A 20396-nucleotide genomic window follows, 5' to 3' on the forward strand; every position below is an offset into this window, starting at 1 on the left:
ACCCAGCCTGAACGAATCGTGAAAAGAACTGAACAGGTTTTATTCAACTAGTTTAGCGTGTGGTAAACTATGGCCAACTGCAGATGACCACTTCAAAAGACTAAAGCAAGAAAAACGTAGCTCATCCCAGCCCTTCTAAGCCCTCTAGATGGCCTTGCTAACCTAACCGCCCATCACACTAGAGCAAAAACCTAACCTACTCTGGAGATACTACAAGATCCTGTGTTATATGCCTTAGAGAAGGAGAAGGCCGCAGGCAGAAAGTGGCAAAAGCCTGAGAGAGACAATTGTCGCATCCTCTCCAGCCCAGGAGCATGCACAAGAACACGCCACACAGAGAGCTCGTAACCAATGTCTTCATTCATCAGCGTACAACTTTCAAACTGAAACTTCTCAGTATCTTATCTTTAATAACCACACCTTAACACCTCCCAAATGATTATGTAATTCTTTCAGTGAGTCTGCCTATGGCTGTGGGGTCCTAGTGCTCACAGTCCTAAGACACTTCCACAGTCACATTGGTGGTAACATCCACATTAGTGGTAGTCTGTAACCAAGACTGGGTGCACATCCAACCTTGGGTACCATGCGCATCGAAGTGTGGGTACCTGTATAAAAGGGGTGCATTGCTGACAGGAGAACATTAGGAGCTGGAATATCACAACAGGGGTCAGCATTTAACTGGTGCCCATCAATTAACTGAAAGAGGGCTTGAACTGCAAACATGGGAGAGCAAGATGATAAGAGTAACAGTGCTAAGTCTTTTGAAAATGGGATCCCTGGTAGGTACAATACAACTGCCCATGGTAGGTGATGATAAGTCACTAAGACAAGGAGGCAGCTGTGCTACGCATTAGTAAAGCGCATGACTACCCAATGCGCGTCCCAGCACTGAAATCATGTCCTTCCTATAGCTACTGCAGTAGGTAACTCACTCAAAAAAAGTGGGCTTTGAGAGGTTTCCTGAATTTGGTTTCTTTGGTGGTCATTCTAAAGCTAGAGGAAGGGTGTTTCTGGTTTTAGCTGCCAAGCGGGCCAAATAACGTCCCCCACTTCTCGCTTTCTCAATTCTAGGTGGCCTTCCAAACACACAAAGTAAGAGTGCCCACAGCAGGTTCATATCCAGAGCAGAGTTCAGGATAAACACTATGTAAATGATTGTGTGTCAGATTACTTGTTTGCAAACCAATCCCACCTAGATCCACTGACAAAACTGGCATGAATAGGGACCTCGTGGATCCGTTGTGACCCATGGCATGATCCACAGACTTCTATCAAATGCATCAAGTCCACTACCATTAATGTCCTATGGCAAGCCGCAGCAATGGCTAACCTTCTTGGATGGTTAGTGGTCACCAGGGCCTGTTCCTGTCACCAACTGAAGGCTAAAGCACAACACCATTGGTAGTCAAGTGGCATGCTCCACCAGCAGGCTGGTGGCAATCGTAACTAGAAGGCAATGACACATATGGACTATCACTTGTAGGTTGGTGGCAATGCAACCCAGAACACCCGCAAACGTACTAATATTGGCGCCAATAACCTGGTGGAGGTCAGCGCAGACAGAAATCAAAGACAATTAGTGCCCTTATGCCACTTGCTTGAAAAAGCATCACCTTCCCTAGCAGAGTTCAGGAAGAAACTCAAGGCCTGGCTCTTTGACAGAGACCCCGCACACCAGCGCCCAGATACCCCCAGGGGTGATAGTGCTGTGGTGTACAGATGACCGAGTGATTGACTCATCTGAACTGCAGCAGATTCCAACACCAGCAAGGACACAATGTCACACCCAGGCAATCCCCAGCACGCTCACCTGACCGCCTTCTTCTGCGCATTCTGCGAGTTGGAGGGCTTGAAGGGGATGATCCTGGGCTCCCAGCTCTCCCCACTCTCCATGGCCTGGCCAGCGTGGACAGAGTTCGGCCTCCTGACGGCACTGTTCCCATCCTGCAGCAGGTCTGCGGCTCCCCCCACGCCATCTCCACGGCTCAGGGCCGCGCAGGGCTCCTCCACCCAGGTGACACTCAGCAGGCTCAGGGTGAAGCCCAGGGAGATGCCGATGACCACAGGCCCTACCGGCCGGATGATGGAGAGGACCATGGATAATCTCATCACTGAGGGCCCCGCAGCAGGCAAGCCTGGGGTGGGTCCAGCTGGCCAGGAGGCACCTTCCTCTGTGGTGGCCCCACTAATGCCCAGTGGATCCCCGACTGTCCATACAGCAGAGGGTTTGTCTTGATAGGTCTGGTCTGCTCCAGGGGATGCTATGAGCCTTGGTATCCTGCAGTAAGGAGCGAGAGCTTGCTAAGCCCTGGTGTGCAGCTGAGAGGCCACCCACTGCCGGCCCGGACCCTACGCAGGGCTGTGCGTGTGGGGGCTCCGCAGCCCGCCAGGGGTCCCACTGCAGGGGGTGCACTTCCAGGGGCGGCCTCTGCCGCAGACCCAGCACTGGGTGGGCCTGGCTCGGGTCTGTCTCCCTCAGTGCGATGGCAGAGACCCTGCTGGGGCTTGCACGTCTCTCCCTGTCACCCTCCCCTGCCCTTCCTTGTCCCCCTCACCTTCCTGGGGTGTGCTGTGCCTCCTCTGAGCCCCTCCCTCCAGCCTGGAGCCCGCAGACCCTCTGACGCCCCCTCTCTCCACAACCACTGCCTCTGCCCTCCTCTGCCCCGGGGTCAGTGTCTCCCTGTCCCGCCTGGTCCTCTCCCCCTCTGGCGCCCCTGGGCCCCCCTGACTGTCTCTGGTCCCTATCCCACTCTGAGCCCCTCCTGTGCTGTACTCTCTCCCCCTCTAGCTCCCCTGTGCCCCCTCTGTCTCTGGCACCCTGGGTCCTCTGCTACTCCCCCTCTCTAGCTTCTCTCCACCCCGGCGCATGCGCAGCGCCGCCTCTCCGGGCTCGTCTCGCGCTCCTCTCCCTCGCGCTGCCCTCCTTCAGACTGCGACCCCCTGCGCGAGCCGCCACCAAGCGACGTGTCCACCGCTCGGACCCGCCCACACACACGTCACTGCCCTCGCTGCCTGCGTCAACGTTAAACGCCAATTGTTTGGAGAAAAAGCCTATCGGGAAGGGGCGTTGCAGTGTTTGGGGACACGCCTCCTGTCGCCGTGGGGGTGAGGTGGTAGGTGTACATTATCGAACCTCCAATCACAGGGAGGGCCGCAGCTCCTTTACAGGCAACGCCAAACACGCTACACTTGCCTGAGACAGGCATGGCAGCTTCCAAAGTCGTCTGTCACCATTGCGTGCTGACTGACCGTAGCTTTGCAGAGTCGGCACACTTTTAGTCCTTGGACTCTAGAGCGAGAGCTGCCTGACCATTGCATGGGAGCGTCTCCTCTCTTCGACCACCATTCCGTACATTGAGTGCTGCCTGACCCTAGCATGGCAGCGTGTCCAGTCTTCTACCACCCTTCCGTCCAGCGACTGCTGCCTGACCATAGCATGGTAGCGTCTCCACTCTTCTAGTCCTTAGCGGGAGTGCTGCCTGACCATAGCATGGCAGCGTCTCCGCTTTCCTACCATCAGTCCGTCCAGCGAGTGCTGCCTGACCCTAGCATGGCAGCGTCTCCACTCTTCTAGTCCTTAGCGGGAGTGCTGCCTGACCCTAGCATGGCAGAGTGTCCAGTCTTCTATCATCAGTCCTTCCAGTGAGTGCTGCCTGACCCTAGCATGGCAGCGTCTGGACTGTCTGCAGAGAGGCTGTGTCCGGGGCTGGTAAACAATTCCTGACCTCAGAGGCTAAGGAAGTCCCACCAGGCTGTCCTGCAACCGGGACAACGGTGGCGAGCGTCGTCTCGGAGATGGTATCTTCTGCAATCACTTTTTTAAAAAGTTTTAAATAGCGCTAACTGGACCTGAAGCTGTTGGAGCGCTTTACGTGAGCACCAGTTACATTACACAGGACGCTTTCATTTTTCTGGCAGCCGCGGGGAGCTTGAGTGATTTGCCCAGAATCACATGATGTTGAGACGGCGCCGAAACTCGAACCTGGTTCACCAGCTCCAAGGAGGGCATCTCTGGGGGTAGCAGCACATCTCCTCCCTCCTGGAGGTGACTGCGGGAGAGCGGTAGGGAGCTGGGGTACAGCTCATGGCAGGTATCACCAGAGCCCCCTGACCCTCCTGCGCCTCAGGCATGGGCTTCTCTGCGCTGCCCCTTCCAGGTGACTCGCTCCCTTGGCATGCCACATTTGTGGTGAGAGACTCCCCATCGCATTGGACAGTGACCACGGTGCCCTGGAGCTAGTTGACAACCCCGGGCTGATGCTCAAAGAGTAGACTGAACTTGCTGCCTCGAAATGGATCTTTCACAAAGACAGCACCTCCCAGGGGCATCGAGCTCGCTGGTTTGTGGTCTTCCATGTGGTCATCACTAACACATCGCTAGTGAGGGGGGACTACATTTGAGGTGGTGCGCAATGGTGTAGTTTAGGACCCTCCCCATGCTGGCATGTCCTAGAGCTTGTCCGGTGGTGGTGTGGGTTGTCTGTCTGTCAGCGACCGGCTGGCATATGCAGCTGGGGCCCACTCTCCCTGGACTTTTTGCTGAGTGAGAACAGCTCCCAAGGCTTTGGGGCCAGCATCTTTTGCAACAGTGGTCGGCTTCGATGGGTCAAAATATACCAGCGCTGTATAGGCCAAGAGCATGTCCTTTGTTACTGCAAAGGCTTTGGCCTCTTTGTTTCCTCAATACTATGGGGTTGGCGCTTTCATGAGGTCTCTCAATGGCTTTGTATGGGTGGTTAGATTAGGGATGAACCGGCCCCAGTCGTTCACCATCCACACAAAGCTCCTCACTTCTAATGCATTGTTTGGGGCAGCTGCCTCTGAGACATCTCATACTTTGTCTGGGTAAGGGGCTACGCCAGCCATTGAGAAGGTGTACCTGAAAAAACTGGTTTGCTGTTTCAGAAGCTCACACGTCTCCCAGTGGAGGGTTAGCCCTGCCTGCTGGATCCGGTCCAGCACTTTCTGAAGTTTCAAGTGTATGGTGTTCTGTGATGGAATTCGCAAAGATGAAAATGTCCTCACTGATGTTGATGACGCTTTATAGCCCTGCTAGGAGTTCCTGGATTGTGTTTTGAAACATTTCTGCAGTGCTTGAAATTCCAAGGTTTATACGGCAATATCGCCTGAGTCTAACGTGTCAAAAATTTTGTAATATACCGCAAGTTTGGATGCAGCTGCCAGGAGCCGGAGCGCAGGTCAACCTTAGATAACCATTTGGCTCTCTTGAGCTCTCCAATTAGGTCATCTGTTGTGGGGTGATGTGGTGCTCATGCCGTATTGGGATGTTCAGCAGCCTTATGTTCACCCATATGAAGACTTCTCCAGGTTGTTTCTGATTTCTCACCACATAGGAACAACTGGGTTTCAGCTGTATTGCAGGTGATTAGCATGCCCTGACCTCCTCTCACTACATATATGGTCTTGCTGGTGTACGCATTCCTGTGTGAGACTTGCGACTCAAAGCTCCCCAGCATGGGCAAAGGCTGAGATTGGCCATAGGCGAAGACTTTCACTCTCGCCTTGACTCACGACGGAGGCTCCGGCATGTGCTTGTACATGTCAGCTGACATGATTTGGATCGATGCTGCAGTGTCTATCGTGGCCGTGACCAGGTGGTGGCCAGCGGGTAGCTGACACTGAGGGAGCTACCTGCGAGTCGTAGCGGCATTACCAGTGGTCAATCCTGAGTGCACTCTGTACTCGGCAGCATCATTGTCCATGTCCCCTACTGCCTGTTCTGATGCGGGATGACATGGGCTGTCTCCTTGGGGTTCTGTGGTGTGGACAAACTGTACACTTTCAATAAGGGGTTATATTTTCTGCAAGCGGTGCATGTTCTGTTTTTCGCTGGGCAGTCAACTGTTGTGTGGGTCGGACCCCTGAAGTAGTCACACTGACTTTTGGATGGCTTCTGACTCTTGTCTAGTGTGGGTCGCACTAGGACTGCATTGAAAGGCTCCACCTCGCCTGCCCTGTGGAGCGCCGTCTCCATGTGTGAGGCTCTTGCTTTGGACAGCTCTTTTGAGTGCAAAGAGTAAGTATGGGGCTTGCTCAACTCCTGAGTGATGCACTCCTGGAGTTGAAGGCCCTTGAATTATCTGGCATCTGATCTCATTTTGTTCATTGTTAAAACCACAGGTGCTGGCAAACACCTTCACCCTCCTATAAAACCAATCAAGGGACTCCTCGGGCTCCTGACGTGCCTGGCGAAGTATGAAATGCTCGTAGTCTCCTGTTGGACATGGGCTCTCTGTGTAACACTCAGGGCAGCCACGAGGTTCTAGGCATCACTTCTGTAATAGTTTTATATATTTTGTGGATGGATGGAGCAGCATGGCATGCCTCCTTTCATCAGGCACTTCTGAGTAGAGCTTGAGGCAGTCCGCGCAGTCTCTCCGTCTGGGTGCTTGCGACGAGGGGGCACCACTGATGAGGAAAGGCTCGACCGCGGGCAGTTGAGCCACGGTATTTGATGTGTGGGAGTACATTGCTGGGCAGGTGCAGAGCCACATATGATCACATCCCCTATAGAGAAGATGGATGTGGGCAATGCGCCTGTGTGAGAAGTGCTGCTGGCACATGCACACAACCAGGCGACACTGTACAGGGCAGACTTGGTGCCTCATCGCCAAAGGTAGGAACTCAGGATACAGTCACCTAAGTGTGGAACCCCCTGTTTGCGTTCTGCAATTCGTTGGCCAACTTAGAGATGCGTGTCCAGGGGCAGCCAGTCCCTGGTACTGCACGCAGGCCTAGCTTGGTGCACCGCATGCGCGGGACGTCAAGAAAGACACAGTTACCAAGTGCTTGGTCGCCGGCTGGTGCGTGTCTGGCTGCGCACCCCACCCGCCGCTTTCATTGTATGTCTCACGCTAGTGTGGAGCAAACCAAAAAAACACGTGCATGGCGAGGCCTCTACTGGCCTGCTCTTGTTATTTGGGTTAGCCCCCTCACACATTGCTTGGGAGACATATTGCATACTGGCATAGCAAAGGTTCCCGCAGGCCCAACAGTTGGGGGGTGAGGGTTGGGGCAGCTCCAGGGGGGCTCTCAGCACAGTACTTTGTGCACAGATGGGAGGCCTCTGACTGGGTCCAGGTGGGAAGCCCCCCCCCCCCCCAATTAATTTGCAGCTCCCCCCCTCAAGGTCCGTTACGCCACTGATATTGCACTGTCCACTTCGATCATTGTCCATAGGGGTACGACCTTTCATGGGTAAAATACCGACCATACTGGGAGTGTGACTTAGGTTTGAGTACTCCACCTGCCTGCTGGCTCGTGAATTTTAGGAGGTATGGTGTCGTAAGTGTTTGAAACTGCATAGAACAAGCGAGAAAAGCAAGCGAACTGAAATCACCCCAAGAGTGGGTGGATAGGGGAGGGAGGAGAGGTACTCCCACACAAAATATTGTTAAAAAAGAAATGAATAAAAAAAGAGCCCAATCGGTGCATTTTCAGTTCATTTCCTCTAGGACACAGAGTACAGACTCAATGATTACAATTATTTTTTGATTATGTTTAGTTTCCTAACTGAAAAGTATTTTTAAAAAACGATGCCATTAGTAAAGATTGAAAACAATAAATTTAATGTGCAGTTTTGTGATACTATAAGTGTGTGCTTTTCCTGCAGCATACTGATTTTTAAAAAAAATCTTTTTTAACGAATGCCTTACAAACATTGGCAAAGTCAACGATGCACTCTCATTTATTAAGGCAAGACCTGTTGGTTTGCCAATGCTTGTTCCTTTTGTAAATATAAGAGCAGATGTCACTGGGAGTGGGCTCCCTGCAGCACAACTCCCCACAGTTCCTTCCATAGTAAGGTGCCATCGTGGACCCCCATTTGTTTGGAAGATTATTTAATGTTTGCAATAACAAAGTCTCTGACTGGAGATGCCTTTTCCAACTTGTGCCTTTCCATTAGACAAACCAAACACATTGGAGACCGTAAAGCGTTAAAACAAGACGACACAGAATACAGGAGGGCGATGAATGAAGGAGAGACTAGGCTGAGGAAACAACTGACAAATCACTGCTCCAGGAGAGAGGGGAGTAAGGATTTATGATTCGTCAGGCAAAAATATAAATAAGCCACCTTGAGTGCTCTCCACGCGTTTAATGAGAAACGTCCGGGCCGCTTGCAATAATTTGTCATTACCACTAGATGACGCCATAAGGGTCTGTATTACAATACTGACATCAGGTGAGGGCACACCTTTCAAAGACAGTCTTTAGCTAAAGATCAAGTGCTCCCAGAGTCATGATAAACCTCACAGATTGCGTGACACGCGGGCCAAAGAGAGTCTGTTTTCTAACACTGGATCTCTGTCACAGAGCTCTCAATATCGACGGATATTCTGGGCCTAATTTAGAGTGTGGTGGATAGATTAATGTCCCATCCCCCAAATTTAGAGATGTCTGCAGGTCCCACGGACATCTCTCTACATTGTTATTCTAGGCCATAGGTACTCGCAAACTTTTTTCGAGTATCCAAAAAATTCAGTCTGTGGGTGACCAAGGGCCGCACTGATGCCAGAAGAGTGGCGGTCGAGGGAGTGTAAGGTGGGCTCAGGGAAGCAGCGCACGTATATCTCGTGGTTGAATTGCACCAGGGATCAATCCCTGCTTCCCCACTTGACTAAATTGTGTGATCCTAGGCAACTGTTTGATTTCTCTTTGCTTTTTTATGTTTCATTATCACATATAAGAGAACCTCAAAATATGACTTCAGGAGTTGTCCTGTACAAAACCTTCTTTCATGTTTGATTTAATAAACTATATTTTCCATATATAATAGCAACTCAGGCCTGCCAGAGGGAGCACATTGCAGCTGACTTGCCTCTTAGTTCACTATTGGCATTGTGTCTGGGTGGGGGAAGGCATGAATATTTGTAACTCCATGTTTGAAAACTGTCATTAAAAAAAAAAAACTTCTCAATGCACTGATTTAAATCTGATGCACTAAGGTGAAACACTTTTGCATGGTAATGAAATACACTTTTTCCAACTTTGAAAAGGACTTTAATACATTTTAACATGTTTGTTGCATGATGGCTTTAAAAATGAAGGTGTTCTTACATTTACGTGGTACAGGACACCTTCTGTGTATAATTTTTTTCACTCCAGTTCCCTGTAAATAAGTGCTTGCATGTGTGTAATATCTTTACGAATGTTAGTGCTTTGTAAATTATACAACAGCCAAGTGCTGCTGTTCAACTGGGGACTGCACGCAAAGGTCAAGAGGGCCACAGGCAGCCCCCAGGTCGTACTTTGAGTATCACTTAGCTAGGCAGTTTAAGAAAGTGGAAGTTTGTGCAAAATAAAACAAACATTAGCAATGCAATGGGTCTCGCGTTTGCTCGAGTTAAAGCTATTAGCGCTGTAAACTCCTAACCAGACTTTTTTTTGCCACATAAACTGAAAATGAAAAGTAAAACAGTTTCACATAAGCAACCTAACGGCCGCCATGAGCGCAAAGCAGAAACGCAAAAGGAAACAGATGTTTGCTCGGAATGAAACGTATCAGCAAAAGTGCAATTTTCCATGTAACCGGCATAAGTGCAAATACCCATGTAACGGGGTCGATGTCATGCACAGCGCTTGACTACTGCCCAGCGAGATTACGCTGCCTACGAAATAAAGAGAAAAAGTAGTCCAGAAACCATACTGAAAAAAAGGAGCCTCATATGTTTTCAGTAGTTGGCCGGTGCGCTCGAGGCGGGTTAAAGACCGAAAAAGGCATGACGTATGCATGCCTTTCGTGAATTAAATCGAGCAAATTTTAAAAGAAAAGCCCACGAACCAATCAAACTGATGGGCGTGACATTGTTAAAAGCCCACAGAGAGATTACACCAGGGACAGAGAGCTTTGTGCGCTCAACCCTAAAAACCAATGATCCCCACACCCTGGAAGTTTTAGCACAAACTATGGAGTCATTATTGATTTTTTCTAGTCCCTCTCCGACAAGTTTTTCCTGATGGCAAAAGACGGGAAAAACATTAAACGTGGAGCGGGGCTCCTTCGGTGGAATACTCATTCCATCCATCTCTGAGACAAGCAGACCATTGGTTTGATTGTCATTCACGGCAGAGTACTCTGTCCACCAAACGCTAAACCAGGCCCACTGTACTTTAACAGTGAAGCTGAGATCATGTCGGACGTCAGATCCGTGGCAATACAACGGGCCCCATAGACTGTCTGCGATCTAGCAGCACACTTCTGCATTAATTCAGATTGCAACAATAAATACAACATGTGAAAAGATCACTAAAGTGAGCAATACCAGCCCACTACTTTACTGTGCCGTCTGAAATCTGCCATCCTCAGAAAATCCATAACACAAACCATACCCGACCTACCAGTGAGGCCCGAGGAGAACACCACGCACAAACAGGCAGTCTGCCCTGTGGCAGTCAGGCCATATCAAAGCAGTGACAGGGTGTCTACAAAGTAGCAGCCTGGCCATGTTAGGACACCAAACACTGACAGATTATCCGCAGTGGGACAGCTAGGCTATATCAGAGCAACAGACACTGACATGTAGTCTACAGTGTAGCAGCCTGAATAATGACGGAGTCTGCAGTGTAGCAGCCTGAATAATGTCAGAGGAGCATAGATTGACACTGTGTCTGCAGTGTAGCAGCCAGGATGCACAGCACCAAACACTGACAGGTAGGCCATGGCACAGCATCAACTGCTGACAGGTAGTTCACAGTGTAGCTGCCAAGCTATGTCAGAGCACCAAACACTGGCAGAGAAATCGCATTTAAAGAGAGTGTGACATTTGTGTAATCTGCTTTTGCAAAAATATGCAGAATTTTGTCAGTATTCAAATCTGCCATTTTGTTTAATATTTTACCACCACCTGCATCTTTGTGTCAATTATTGATGCAAGTGTAGGGAGCTGGTCTGGTGTGTGGTGAGTACATATGGTACTTACACCTCATACCAGGTCCAGGTATCCCCTCTCAGTGAAGTATAGGCTGTGTCTAGAAGCCAGGCTCACTAGAGGTAGCTGTGGATGAGCAGCCAAGGCTTATCTAGGAGACATGCAAAACTCATGCACTACAACTACAGTCACACAGTACTCACACACAAGAAAGAAAACACTTGGTTGTACAAAAATAAAGGTACTTTAATTTTGGAACACAGTATCAGAAAATACTAGAGAGGCAACCCTCCAATAGGAGGTATTATATATATATATATACATATACACACACACTAACAAACAGTAAGAGGCATAAAAAGGTTAGAAAACAGCGTAAAATATTACTAACCCATAGTAGCCCTGGGGGAGCCCAAACCATATACTAAGAAAGTGGAATGTGAACACAGGGCCCCCACCTGGGTACGTAAATCATGTAGAGGGGAGCTGGGAGTACTAGGAAAGCACACAGGTAAGTAATGTAATAGCCCCCCTGTGTCCAGGAATGCAGGAGTAAAACACTGGATTTCACCCAAACCAACCCAAAGGATCAAAAAGAAGGCATCCAGAACAGCCTGCAAGGAACCAGCAGTAGATTACCAAAGATGGAGACCTGTGGAGAGAGGGGACCAAGTCCAGAAGTGTCTGTGGAGTCCAAGGGGAGTAGGAGATACTACCCACCCAGAGTACCTTTTTGAGTTTGCGACGAAGAAGGAAGACAGGTGAGCACTGCAGCACAGAAGCCAGAGAAGAGTTCCTGATGTGTGCAAAAGGTGTCCCATGCTGGAAGCTGTATTGCAGATGGGTGTCAGTGAAGGATTTCCACCAACAAGCCTTGGCAAAGGCAAACTCACGGTTGGAGGAAAAGGGGTGCTGCCAGGGACCAGCAAGGTCCAGGAGGACTCTACCCAGGAGGGGAAGTCACAGGGGACCCTCCACATCACAGGAGGTCCACGGGAGCAGAGACAGCACCTACAGGTCTCCCACAGAACAGGGACACAGAAATTTCTCCCACATCGTCAGAGGACCATGCAGAGGCCCAGAAGTTGCAGGAGGGAGTGTTGGGGCTGGAGCTACACATCGCCTGAAGTTCCCCTTGGAGGTGAAGCAAACAAGCCTTGGCAGCTGCAAAGGACACGGTGCACGGGGTTACTGTCATGCATAGAGTGGAAAGGACTTACGACTGCCAAAGTGCGACAGCTGGTAGAGAGGACCAAGTGAGACTCTCCAGATCAGCACCCGTGATGCAGGACCCATGCCACTCAGGATAAGGGGAGCTCCACGCAGCTGGTTGTCGTTGCAGCTAGGTACCTGTAGTTACAGGGGAGTGATGCCTTCGCCCCAAGATAGATTCCTTCTTCTTGTGCACGTAGAAGAGTTGCAGTCTTCTGAGGATGCACGGCCGGGGAAATGTTGCAAAGCTTGCAGGAATTCTGGATACAATGTTGCATAAGAGTCTTCCTCATGGACCTGCAACTTGTGGGTTCCTGGAGGGTCCAGTTGTGGTTCCAGAGGCCAGAAGTCAAAGCAGGGGTTGCAGAAGAGTCCTGCTGGATTCTTTCAAGCTAAATGTGAGGACCCACCCCAGAGGAAGACCCTATATAGCCCAAAGAGGGGGGCTTGGGCACCTAACCAGGTAACTACCTATCAGAGGGTGCCTCTGACATCACCTGCCTGGCCTGACCACTCAGATGCTCCCAGAGTTCCCTGCCAACCTTGGAATCAAGATGGCAGAACCCAGGGACCCCATGAAGGAGCTCTGGGCACCACCCTTGGGGTGGTGATGGACGGGGGAGTGGTCACTCCCCTTTCCATTGTCCAGTTTCATGCCAGAGCAAGGACTGGGGGTCCCTGAACCGATGTGGACTGGTTTATGCATGGAGGGCACCAAATGTGTCCTTCAAAGTCAAACCAGTGGCTTGGGGAGGCTACCCCTCCCAAGCCTGTAACACCTATTTCCAAAGGGACAGGGTGTTACCTCCCTCTCCTAAAGGAATTTTTTTGTTCTGCCTTCCTGGCTTGGTCAGATTAAGCAGCAAGAGGGCAGAAACCGGTCTGAGGGGTTGCATCAGCTCGGCTGCCCAGAAAACCCTGTAGGACTGCTGGTAGCAATGCTTGGGGTCCTCTAAGGAACCCCAGAGTGCATGGGATCATACTTCCAATACTTGCAACAGTGCTGATTCTGACACGTTTATACCAAACATGCCTAGGTTCAGAGTTACCTTTATGTAGCTGGACATGGGTAGTAGCCTGCGTCTAGTACATATATAAAATGGCGTCCCCGCACTCACGAAGTCCAGTGAAAAGGGGCTGGAATTCATGGGGCCACCTCTGCTAGTGCAGGGGTGCCCTCACACACAGGTACCTGCACCCTGCCCTCTAGGTTAGGAAGGCCTGCCATAGGGGTGACTTACAGTGACCTGGTGCAGTGACCTGTAGTGAAACTGAGTGCATGCACCCTTTCACGCAGGCTGCAATGGCAGGCCTGCAGAACACTTTGCATGTGCTCCCTAGGGGTGGCAGAATAACTGCTACAGCCCATGGGAATCCCCTGGAACCCCAAAGCCCTGGGTACCTAGGCACCATATACTAGGGACTTGCATGGGGGCACCAGTATGCCAATTGTGGGGAGAAAAGGTTAGTAGCAACCCCATTTGGAGAAGAGAGCATAATCACTGGGGAGCACAGTCAGTCAGTGAGCACAGTCAAACAAAGTGACAACAGGCAGAAAATGGGGGTAACCATGAAAGAGGGCACTTTCCTACAGTAAGGATGTATTCCTCACTAAAAAATAGCACAAAGGAACATGCACAACAACCACTCACATTCTGTTGTTCTCGTACAATTGTGGTAAATATTTACTGGAAATGACGAAGTGTTGTCATGGCATAATATCAGAAATTTGGCATACCAAGAATTTTGTGAATTAAACTGGTATAATTTAGATTTTGGCCAGGCCTATCCCTAGTGTATCAGCCATGTCATGGACCGTACACTGACAAGGAGTCTGCAGGGAAGCAGCCAGGTCTGGTAAGAGCACAAGCACTGACACATAGCCTGCAGTGCATCAGCCAGGCCATGTCAGAGAAGCATACACTGACAGGGAGTCTGCAGTGTACCGGCCAAGCCAGGTCATATCAGAGCACCAAGCACTGACCAGTAGTTCACAGTGCAGTGGCCATGGCACCAGACAACTGATAGGTAGGCCATGTCTGAGCACTGAACAGTCTCAGGTAGTTTGCAATGTAACAACCAGGCCATGTCAATACACCAAACACTGTCAAGTAGTCTGCAGGTTATCAGTGAGGCAATGTCAGAGGACTGTAAACTGACAGGGAGTCTACAGTGAAGCAGTTCTGGCAAGGATTCTGCAGTATATCAGTGAAGCCATGCCAGAGGACTGTAGACTGACAGGGGGTCTGTAGTGAAGCTGCCCTGACAAGGAGTCTGCAATATATTAGTTGGGCCATCTCAGAGGACTGTAGACTGACAGGGAGTCTGCAGTGAATCAGCTCTGACACGGAGTCTGCGGTGATGCTTCCTGGCCGTGTTACAACTCCTAACACTGACAAGGAGTCTGAAGTGTACCATTAAAGATCAGTTACGCTTCGGATGCATACGTTTCATAAATGTAATTTGAATTTGAGATGCAATTCATAAAATGTTTCTCAAATTCCAATTGTACCTCAAATTCAAATTTCGACTGCATTGCAACTGTGGTAACCTGTCACCACATCATGAAACAGGGAGAGTCTGTACTTCAAGAGTCTGTCATGGTATCAGCCTGAGACAGAACATTTATTGTAAGAGGGGGCCTCTGTCACGACAGCAGGCCACACAGAAGGGAGTCAAGAACGAGCCGTGGAGATGAGTTGTTCTCGAGCAGTGAGACTCTGTCACGATAGCAGTCACACTGAGAGAATAGACAGGGAGTTTCTGTCAGTGTGCCATCCACGGAGAGAGCCTGTACTCTATCAGTGAGGCTCTGTCATGATACTATGTTAATGGGGGGAGTCGTTGTTCTCTCAGGGAGGCTATGTCACGACACTAAGACACATGGGGCCAGATGTAGGAAAAAAGCAAATTGCGACTTGCAATTTGCGAGTCCGTGCGACTCGCAAATTGCAAGTCGCAATTTGCTATGCAGAAAGGTGTCTCAGACACCTTCTGCAACTCGCAATGGGGTCGCAAAGACCCACCTCATGAATATTTATGAGGTGGGTCGCAGTTTGCGACCCCATTGCGAGGATGGGCACTCACGGGGACGGTGGCCTGCTGGAGACAGCAGACCACCATGTCCGTGACTGCTTTTTAATAAAGCAGTTTTTTTTTTTCTATCTGCAGCCCGTTTCCTTAAAGGAAAACGAGCTGCACTTAGAAAAAAAAACCGAAACCTTTTGTTTCGGTATTTTTCAGAGCAGGCAGTGGTCCATAGGACCACTACCTGCTCTGAAAAATAGTTTTTGTGATCATTCACAAAGGGGAAGGGGTCCCCTGGGGACCCCTTCCCGTTTGCGAATGGGTTACCATCCACTTCAAGTGGATGGTAACAGCGATTTCATTTGCGACCGCTTTCGCGGGCGCAAATGAAATTGCATAGCATTGCGACTCGCAAATAGGAAGGGAACACCCCTTCCTATTTGCGAGTCGGAAATGCATTTTGCGAGTCGGATCCGACTCGCAAAATGCATTTCTGCATAGCAGAGAGGCTTTTGCGCCTCGCAAACGGCGTTTTTCGCCGTTTGCGAGGCGCAAACCCTTTGCTACATCTGGCCCATGGTGAGCCTGTACTCTATCAGTAAGGCTCTGTCACGAAACTAGGCCACAGGGAGAGTACTCTATCAGTGAGGTTCTGTCATGATACTAGTCCAGGCCTTAGGGAGAGTCTGTACTGTATCAGGCTCTGTCACGACACCAGGTCCCTGCCCAGTGCTTAATTTGTGCTTGTTGTTTCCGGTGCTGAACTCCGGCAGTTATTTGTGAGGGCCGGGCATTACTTATTCTTCTGCCTCAAGCATTTGCTGCGAGCAAAAGACACATATGGGACAGACGGAGGAAGGGTAAAACGAAAAAGCGTCACAAAGGGAGAAAGCAGAAAGTTGTAGGTTGAGCTGTAAGGGCGGGGTGGCTGTAAATGGATTGATGAGGCCCGAGGTGGCTTCAGGATTACGCTGCCTCAGTATTCAGTGCTGGCAGATTTAATCACAGCAGCCTCGTGTTTAAGAGGAGGGCTTTGAGCACCGGCACCTCTTCATTTACAAATTAAGCACTGTCCCTGCCTGATTACTTTAACCCCCACCAGTCTGTCAGCTCACCCTCCCAGGGGGCTCCCTCACTTTTCAATCCCATTCTCCTTCTGAGTTGCCAGGTCCGCCACAGACTACAATGGGCCGCTCTGTGCAAACCTCCTCCGCCCCCACCAACTAAAACAACCCAACCCTGCTGACGTCAACAGCCCCCCCCTCGCTGGGGAGCCAGGGCCAACAGGTGTGCTAAGGTCCATAGTGCCGAGGTCAGAGGTCAGCCTACAGACAATGCTCACGAGCCACGGGTGGGGGGTCAGGCAGGCATATAATACCCCCCCCCCGCCACTGATTAATGTGTACAGAAGATACCTGAACACTGCTGAGGTGGCATCGTGCCCCAGACAGAGAGGGGCCAGTGTGCTGAGGGAGACAAGGCCTCTGTCTCTGGGCAATGCTCACTGCAAGGGGTGGGGGGGGGGGAGACATATAACCCCCCCCCCCCCGCCGCTGATTAATGTGTACAGAAGATACCTGAACACTGCTGAGGTGGCATCGTGCCCCAGACAGGGCCAGTGTGCTGAGGGGCACAAGGCCTCTGTCTCTGGACAATGCTCACGTGCCAGGGGTGGTGGGGGGGAGACATATAACCCCCCCCCCCCGCCGCTGATTAATGTGTACAGAAGATACCTGAACACTGCTGAGGTGGCATCGTGCCCCAGACATGGCCAGTGTGCTGAGGGGCACAAGGCCTCTGTCTCTGGACAATGCTCACGTGCCGGGGCGGGGGGTGGTTGACATATATCCCCCCCACCTCTCCCCCGCTGATTAATGTGTGCAGAAGATACCTGTAGACTGCTGAGGTGGCATCGTGCCCCAGACAGGGCCAGTGTGCGAGGGGCACAAGGCCTCTGTCTCTGGACAATGCTCACGTGCCAGGGGTGGTGGGGGGGAGACATATAACCCCCCCCCCCCCGCCGCTGATTAATGTGTGCAGAAGAGACCTGCCCGCCGCCTCAGGTGGCACCATGCCCCAGACAGGGAGGGACCGGTGTGCTGAGGGGGGCACGGGCCTGCTGTCCTCCCCCCACCCCGCCACTCCTTCGGTAACCGGACCTCGTGACCCCCCCCGGGTCTGGGCTACACGTCTTTAGCGCATCGGAGGGGGCTCCACCTTTTAACAGCCAAGAAGCCCCTCAAAGTTTGTAATGTGGGCGGGCGTGCCTCTGGGAGGAGGCTGGGGAGGGGTGGGGGCAGAGAAGATGAAACCGGGGCTTTACGCGGACAGTTACTGCCGGGCAATAATCGCTGCAGAGCACCTGCTCTTTTTCACCACAGGTGTAGTACTCATGGGAGAGTACCTGCACGTCTAAGCATGGGTGTAACACTCATGGGAGAGTATCTGTGCTTCTCCACACAGGTGCAATACTCATTGGAGAGTACCTGCACTTCTCCACACAGGTGTAATACTCATGGGAGTGTAGCCGCACTACTTAGCATGGGTGTAATACTCATTGGAGAGTACCTGCACTTCTCCACACAGGTGTAATACTCATGGGAGTGTAGCCGCACTACTTAGCATGGGTGTAATACTCATGGGAGAGTACCTGCACTTCTCAACACAGGTGTAGTACTCATGAGAGAGTACTTGCACTGCTCTACACAGATGCAGTACTCATGGGAGAGTACCTGCACCTCTCCACACAGGTGTAATACTCATGGGAGGGTGCCTGCATCTCTCCACACAGGTGTAATACTCATGGGAGAGTACCTGCACTTCTCAACACAGGTGTAGTACTCATGAGAGAGTACTTGCACTGCTCCACACAGATGCAGTACTCATGGGAGAGTATCTGCACCTCTCCACACAGGTGTAATACTCATAGGAGGGTGCCTGCACCTCTCCACACAGGTGTAATACTCATGGGAGAGTACCTGCACTTCTCAACACAGGTGTAGTACTCATGAGAGAGTACCTGCACTTCTCCACACAGATGCAGTACTCATGGGAGAGTACCTGCACCTCTCCACACAGGTGTAATACTCATGGGAGGGTGCCTGCACCTCTCCACACAGGTGTAATACTCATGGGAGAGTACCTGCACTTCTCAACACAGGTGTAGTACTCATGAGAGAGTACCTGCACTTCTCCACACAGATGCAGTACTCATGGGAGAGTACCTGCACCTCTCCACACAGGTGTAATACTCATGGGAGGGTGCCTGCACCTCTCCACACAGGTGTAATACTCATGGGAGAGTACCTGCACTTCTCAACACAGGTGTAGTACTCATGAGAGAGTACTTGCACTTCTCCACACAGATGCAGTACTCATGGGAGAGTACCTGCACCTCTCCACACAGTTGTAATACTCATGGCAGGATACCTGAACAACTCCACACAGGTACAGTATTCATGAGAGAGTAACTGCACTTCTCAGCATGGGTGTAATACTCATGGGAGAGTACCTGCACTTCTCCACACAGGTACAGTACTCATGGGAGAGTACCTTCACTTCTCAGCACAAGTGTAGTACTCATGGGAGAGTACATGCGCTTCTCCACACAGGTGTAATACTCATGGGAGCAGGGCACAAATCTGGGGTACATTCAAGTATACGACGTCCACTCACAGGGCACTGCTGTATACTTGGGCCACCTTGTGCAACCCTTACAGCCCAAGATCCAGACAGTTCTGGGCTGGGAAGCTCCTACCACCCAGACTCAAGACAGGGCATTCCTTGGCTTGAATGGACCTTGTGATTCCCCTCACGGAGCTCACCTCCAAGAAGATGCCTAGAAAAGTAAACTGGACAGTAAGTTGTCAAAAGGCCTTTGACACCCTGAAAGAGGCAATGTGCTCAGCACCAGTTCGCAAAGCTCCAGACTACTCTAAGCAGTTCATTGTGCAGACAGATGCCTCTAAACATGGGTAGGAGGGGTCATGCCCCAAACCAACGATGATGGCCATGACCAACCTGTTGCTTTTATTAGCATGAGGTTGTTCCTCAGTGAACAGCATTTGAGTACCATTGAGAGGGAGGCCTTTGCTATGGTGTGGCCCCTGAAGAAGCTGAGACCACACTTATTTGCGACTCACTTCATTGTTCGCACTGACCACAGACCTCTCAGATGGCTTATACAGATGTAAGATGAGAATCATAAACTTTTGAGGTGGTCCATCTCCCCACAGGGAATGGACTTTACAGTGGAAGCCAGAACTGGTACTACCCATGTCAATGCAGATGGACTTTCCAGGTTCTCCCACTTAGACAATGAAGGCTCTCTTGGGAAAGGTTTGTCTCATCCTCTGTCGTTTGGGAGGGGTATGTGTTGGAAAGTTCCTTTTTTGGCATGGTTTCCCTCCACATTTTGTCTGGTATCTGATGCTAACTTGACTGAGTGTGGGCTGGGATCCTGCTAACCAGGCCCCAGCACGTGTTCTTTCCCCTAAGCTGTACCATTGCTTTCACAATTGGCACAACCCTGGCACGCAGCAAGTCCCTTTTAAAAGGTACCAGTGGTACCAAGGGCCCCGTGGTTAGAGAAGGTCCCCAAGCGCTTCACCATGTATTATGCCACTCTAGGGGACCCCTCACCAAACACATGCACACTGCCATTGCAGATTGTGTGTGTTTGTGGGGGTAAAAAGATAAAGTTGACAGGGCGTCCCTCTCTGGGTGCCATGCCCACAAACCACTGCTTGTGACAAAGGTAAGTCACCCCTTTGGCAGGCCTTACAGCTCTAAGGCAGGATACACTATACCACAGATGAGTGCATAGCTGCATGACCAATATACCCCCCTACAGGGTATAAGTAATTTTTTAGACCTTGTAAGTGCAGTATAACCATATTGAGTATAGGGTCTGGGAGTTTGTCATTATGAACTCCACAGCTCCATAATGGCTTCACTGAATGCTGGGGAGTTTGGCATGAAATTTCTCATCTTAATAAACCCACACTGATGCCAGTGTTAGAATTATTGTAAAATGCACACATAGGGCATCTTAGAGATGCCCCCTGAAATGTACCCAACTCTCTAGTGTGTGGCTGACCAGTCTATGCCAGCCTGCCACTACCAGATGAGTTTCTGACCCCATGGGGTGACTTGCTCTGGGCTGAGGTGCTTCTCACCTTCCCCCTGCAGGAACTGTAACACCTGGCAGTGAGCCTCAAAGGCTGCTGCCTTTTGTTTTGCTGCCTCAGGGCATTCCAGCTA

General features: G+C 50.8%; 1 protein-coding gene across 1 annotated transcript in view; it reads right to left on the reverse strand.

Annotated features, from left to right (window-relative positions):
- CHPF (chondroitin polymerizing factor) overlaps positions 1-2934 on the reverse strand; it is a 72954-nt gene extending 70020 nt beyond the window's left edge. The window contains exon 1 of the mRNA XM_069227199.1: positions 1814-2934. Within this exon, the coding sequence (XP_069083300.1) occupies positions 1814-2112 (299 nt within the window). The 5' untranslated portion in view covers positions 2113-2934. The remainder of the gene's footprint in view (positions 1-1813) is intronic.
- Positions 2935-20396: the final 17462 nt, after the last annotated feature.

Source organism: Pleurodeles waltl, chromosome 3_2, assembly GCF_031143425.1.
Source record: "Pleurodeles waltl isolate 20211129_DDA chromosome 3_2, aPleWal1.hap1.20221129, whole genome shotgun sequence".
NCBI lineage: Eukaryota > Metazoa > Chordata > Amphibia > Caudata > Salamandridae > Pleurodeles > Pleurodeles waltl.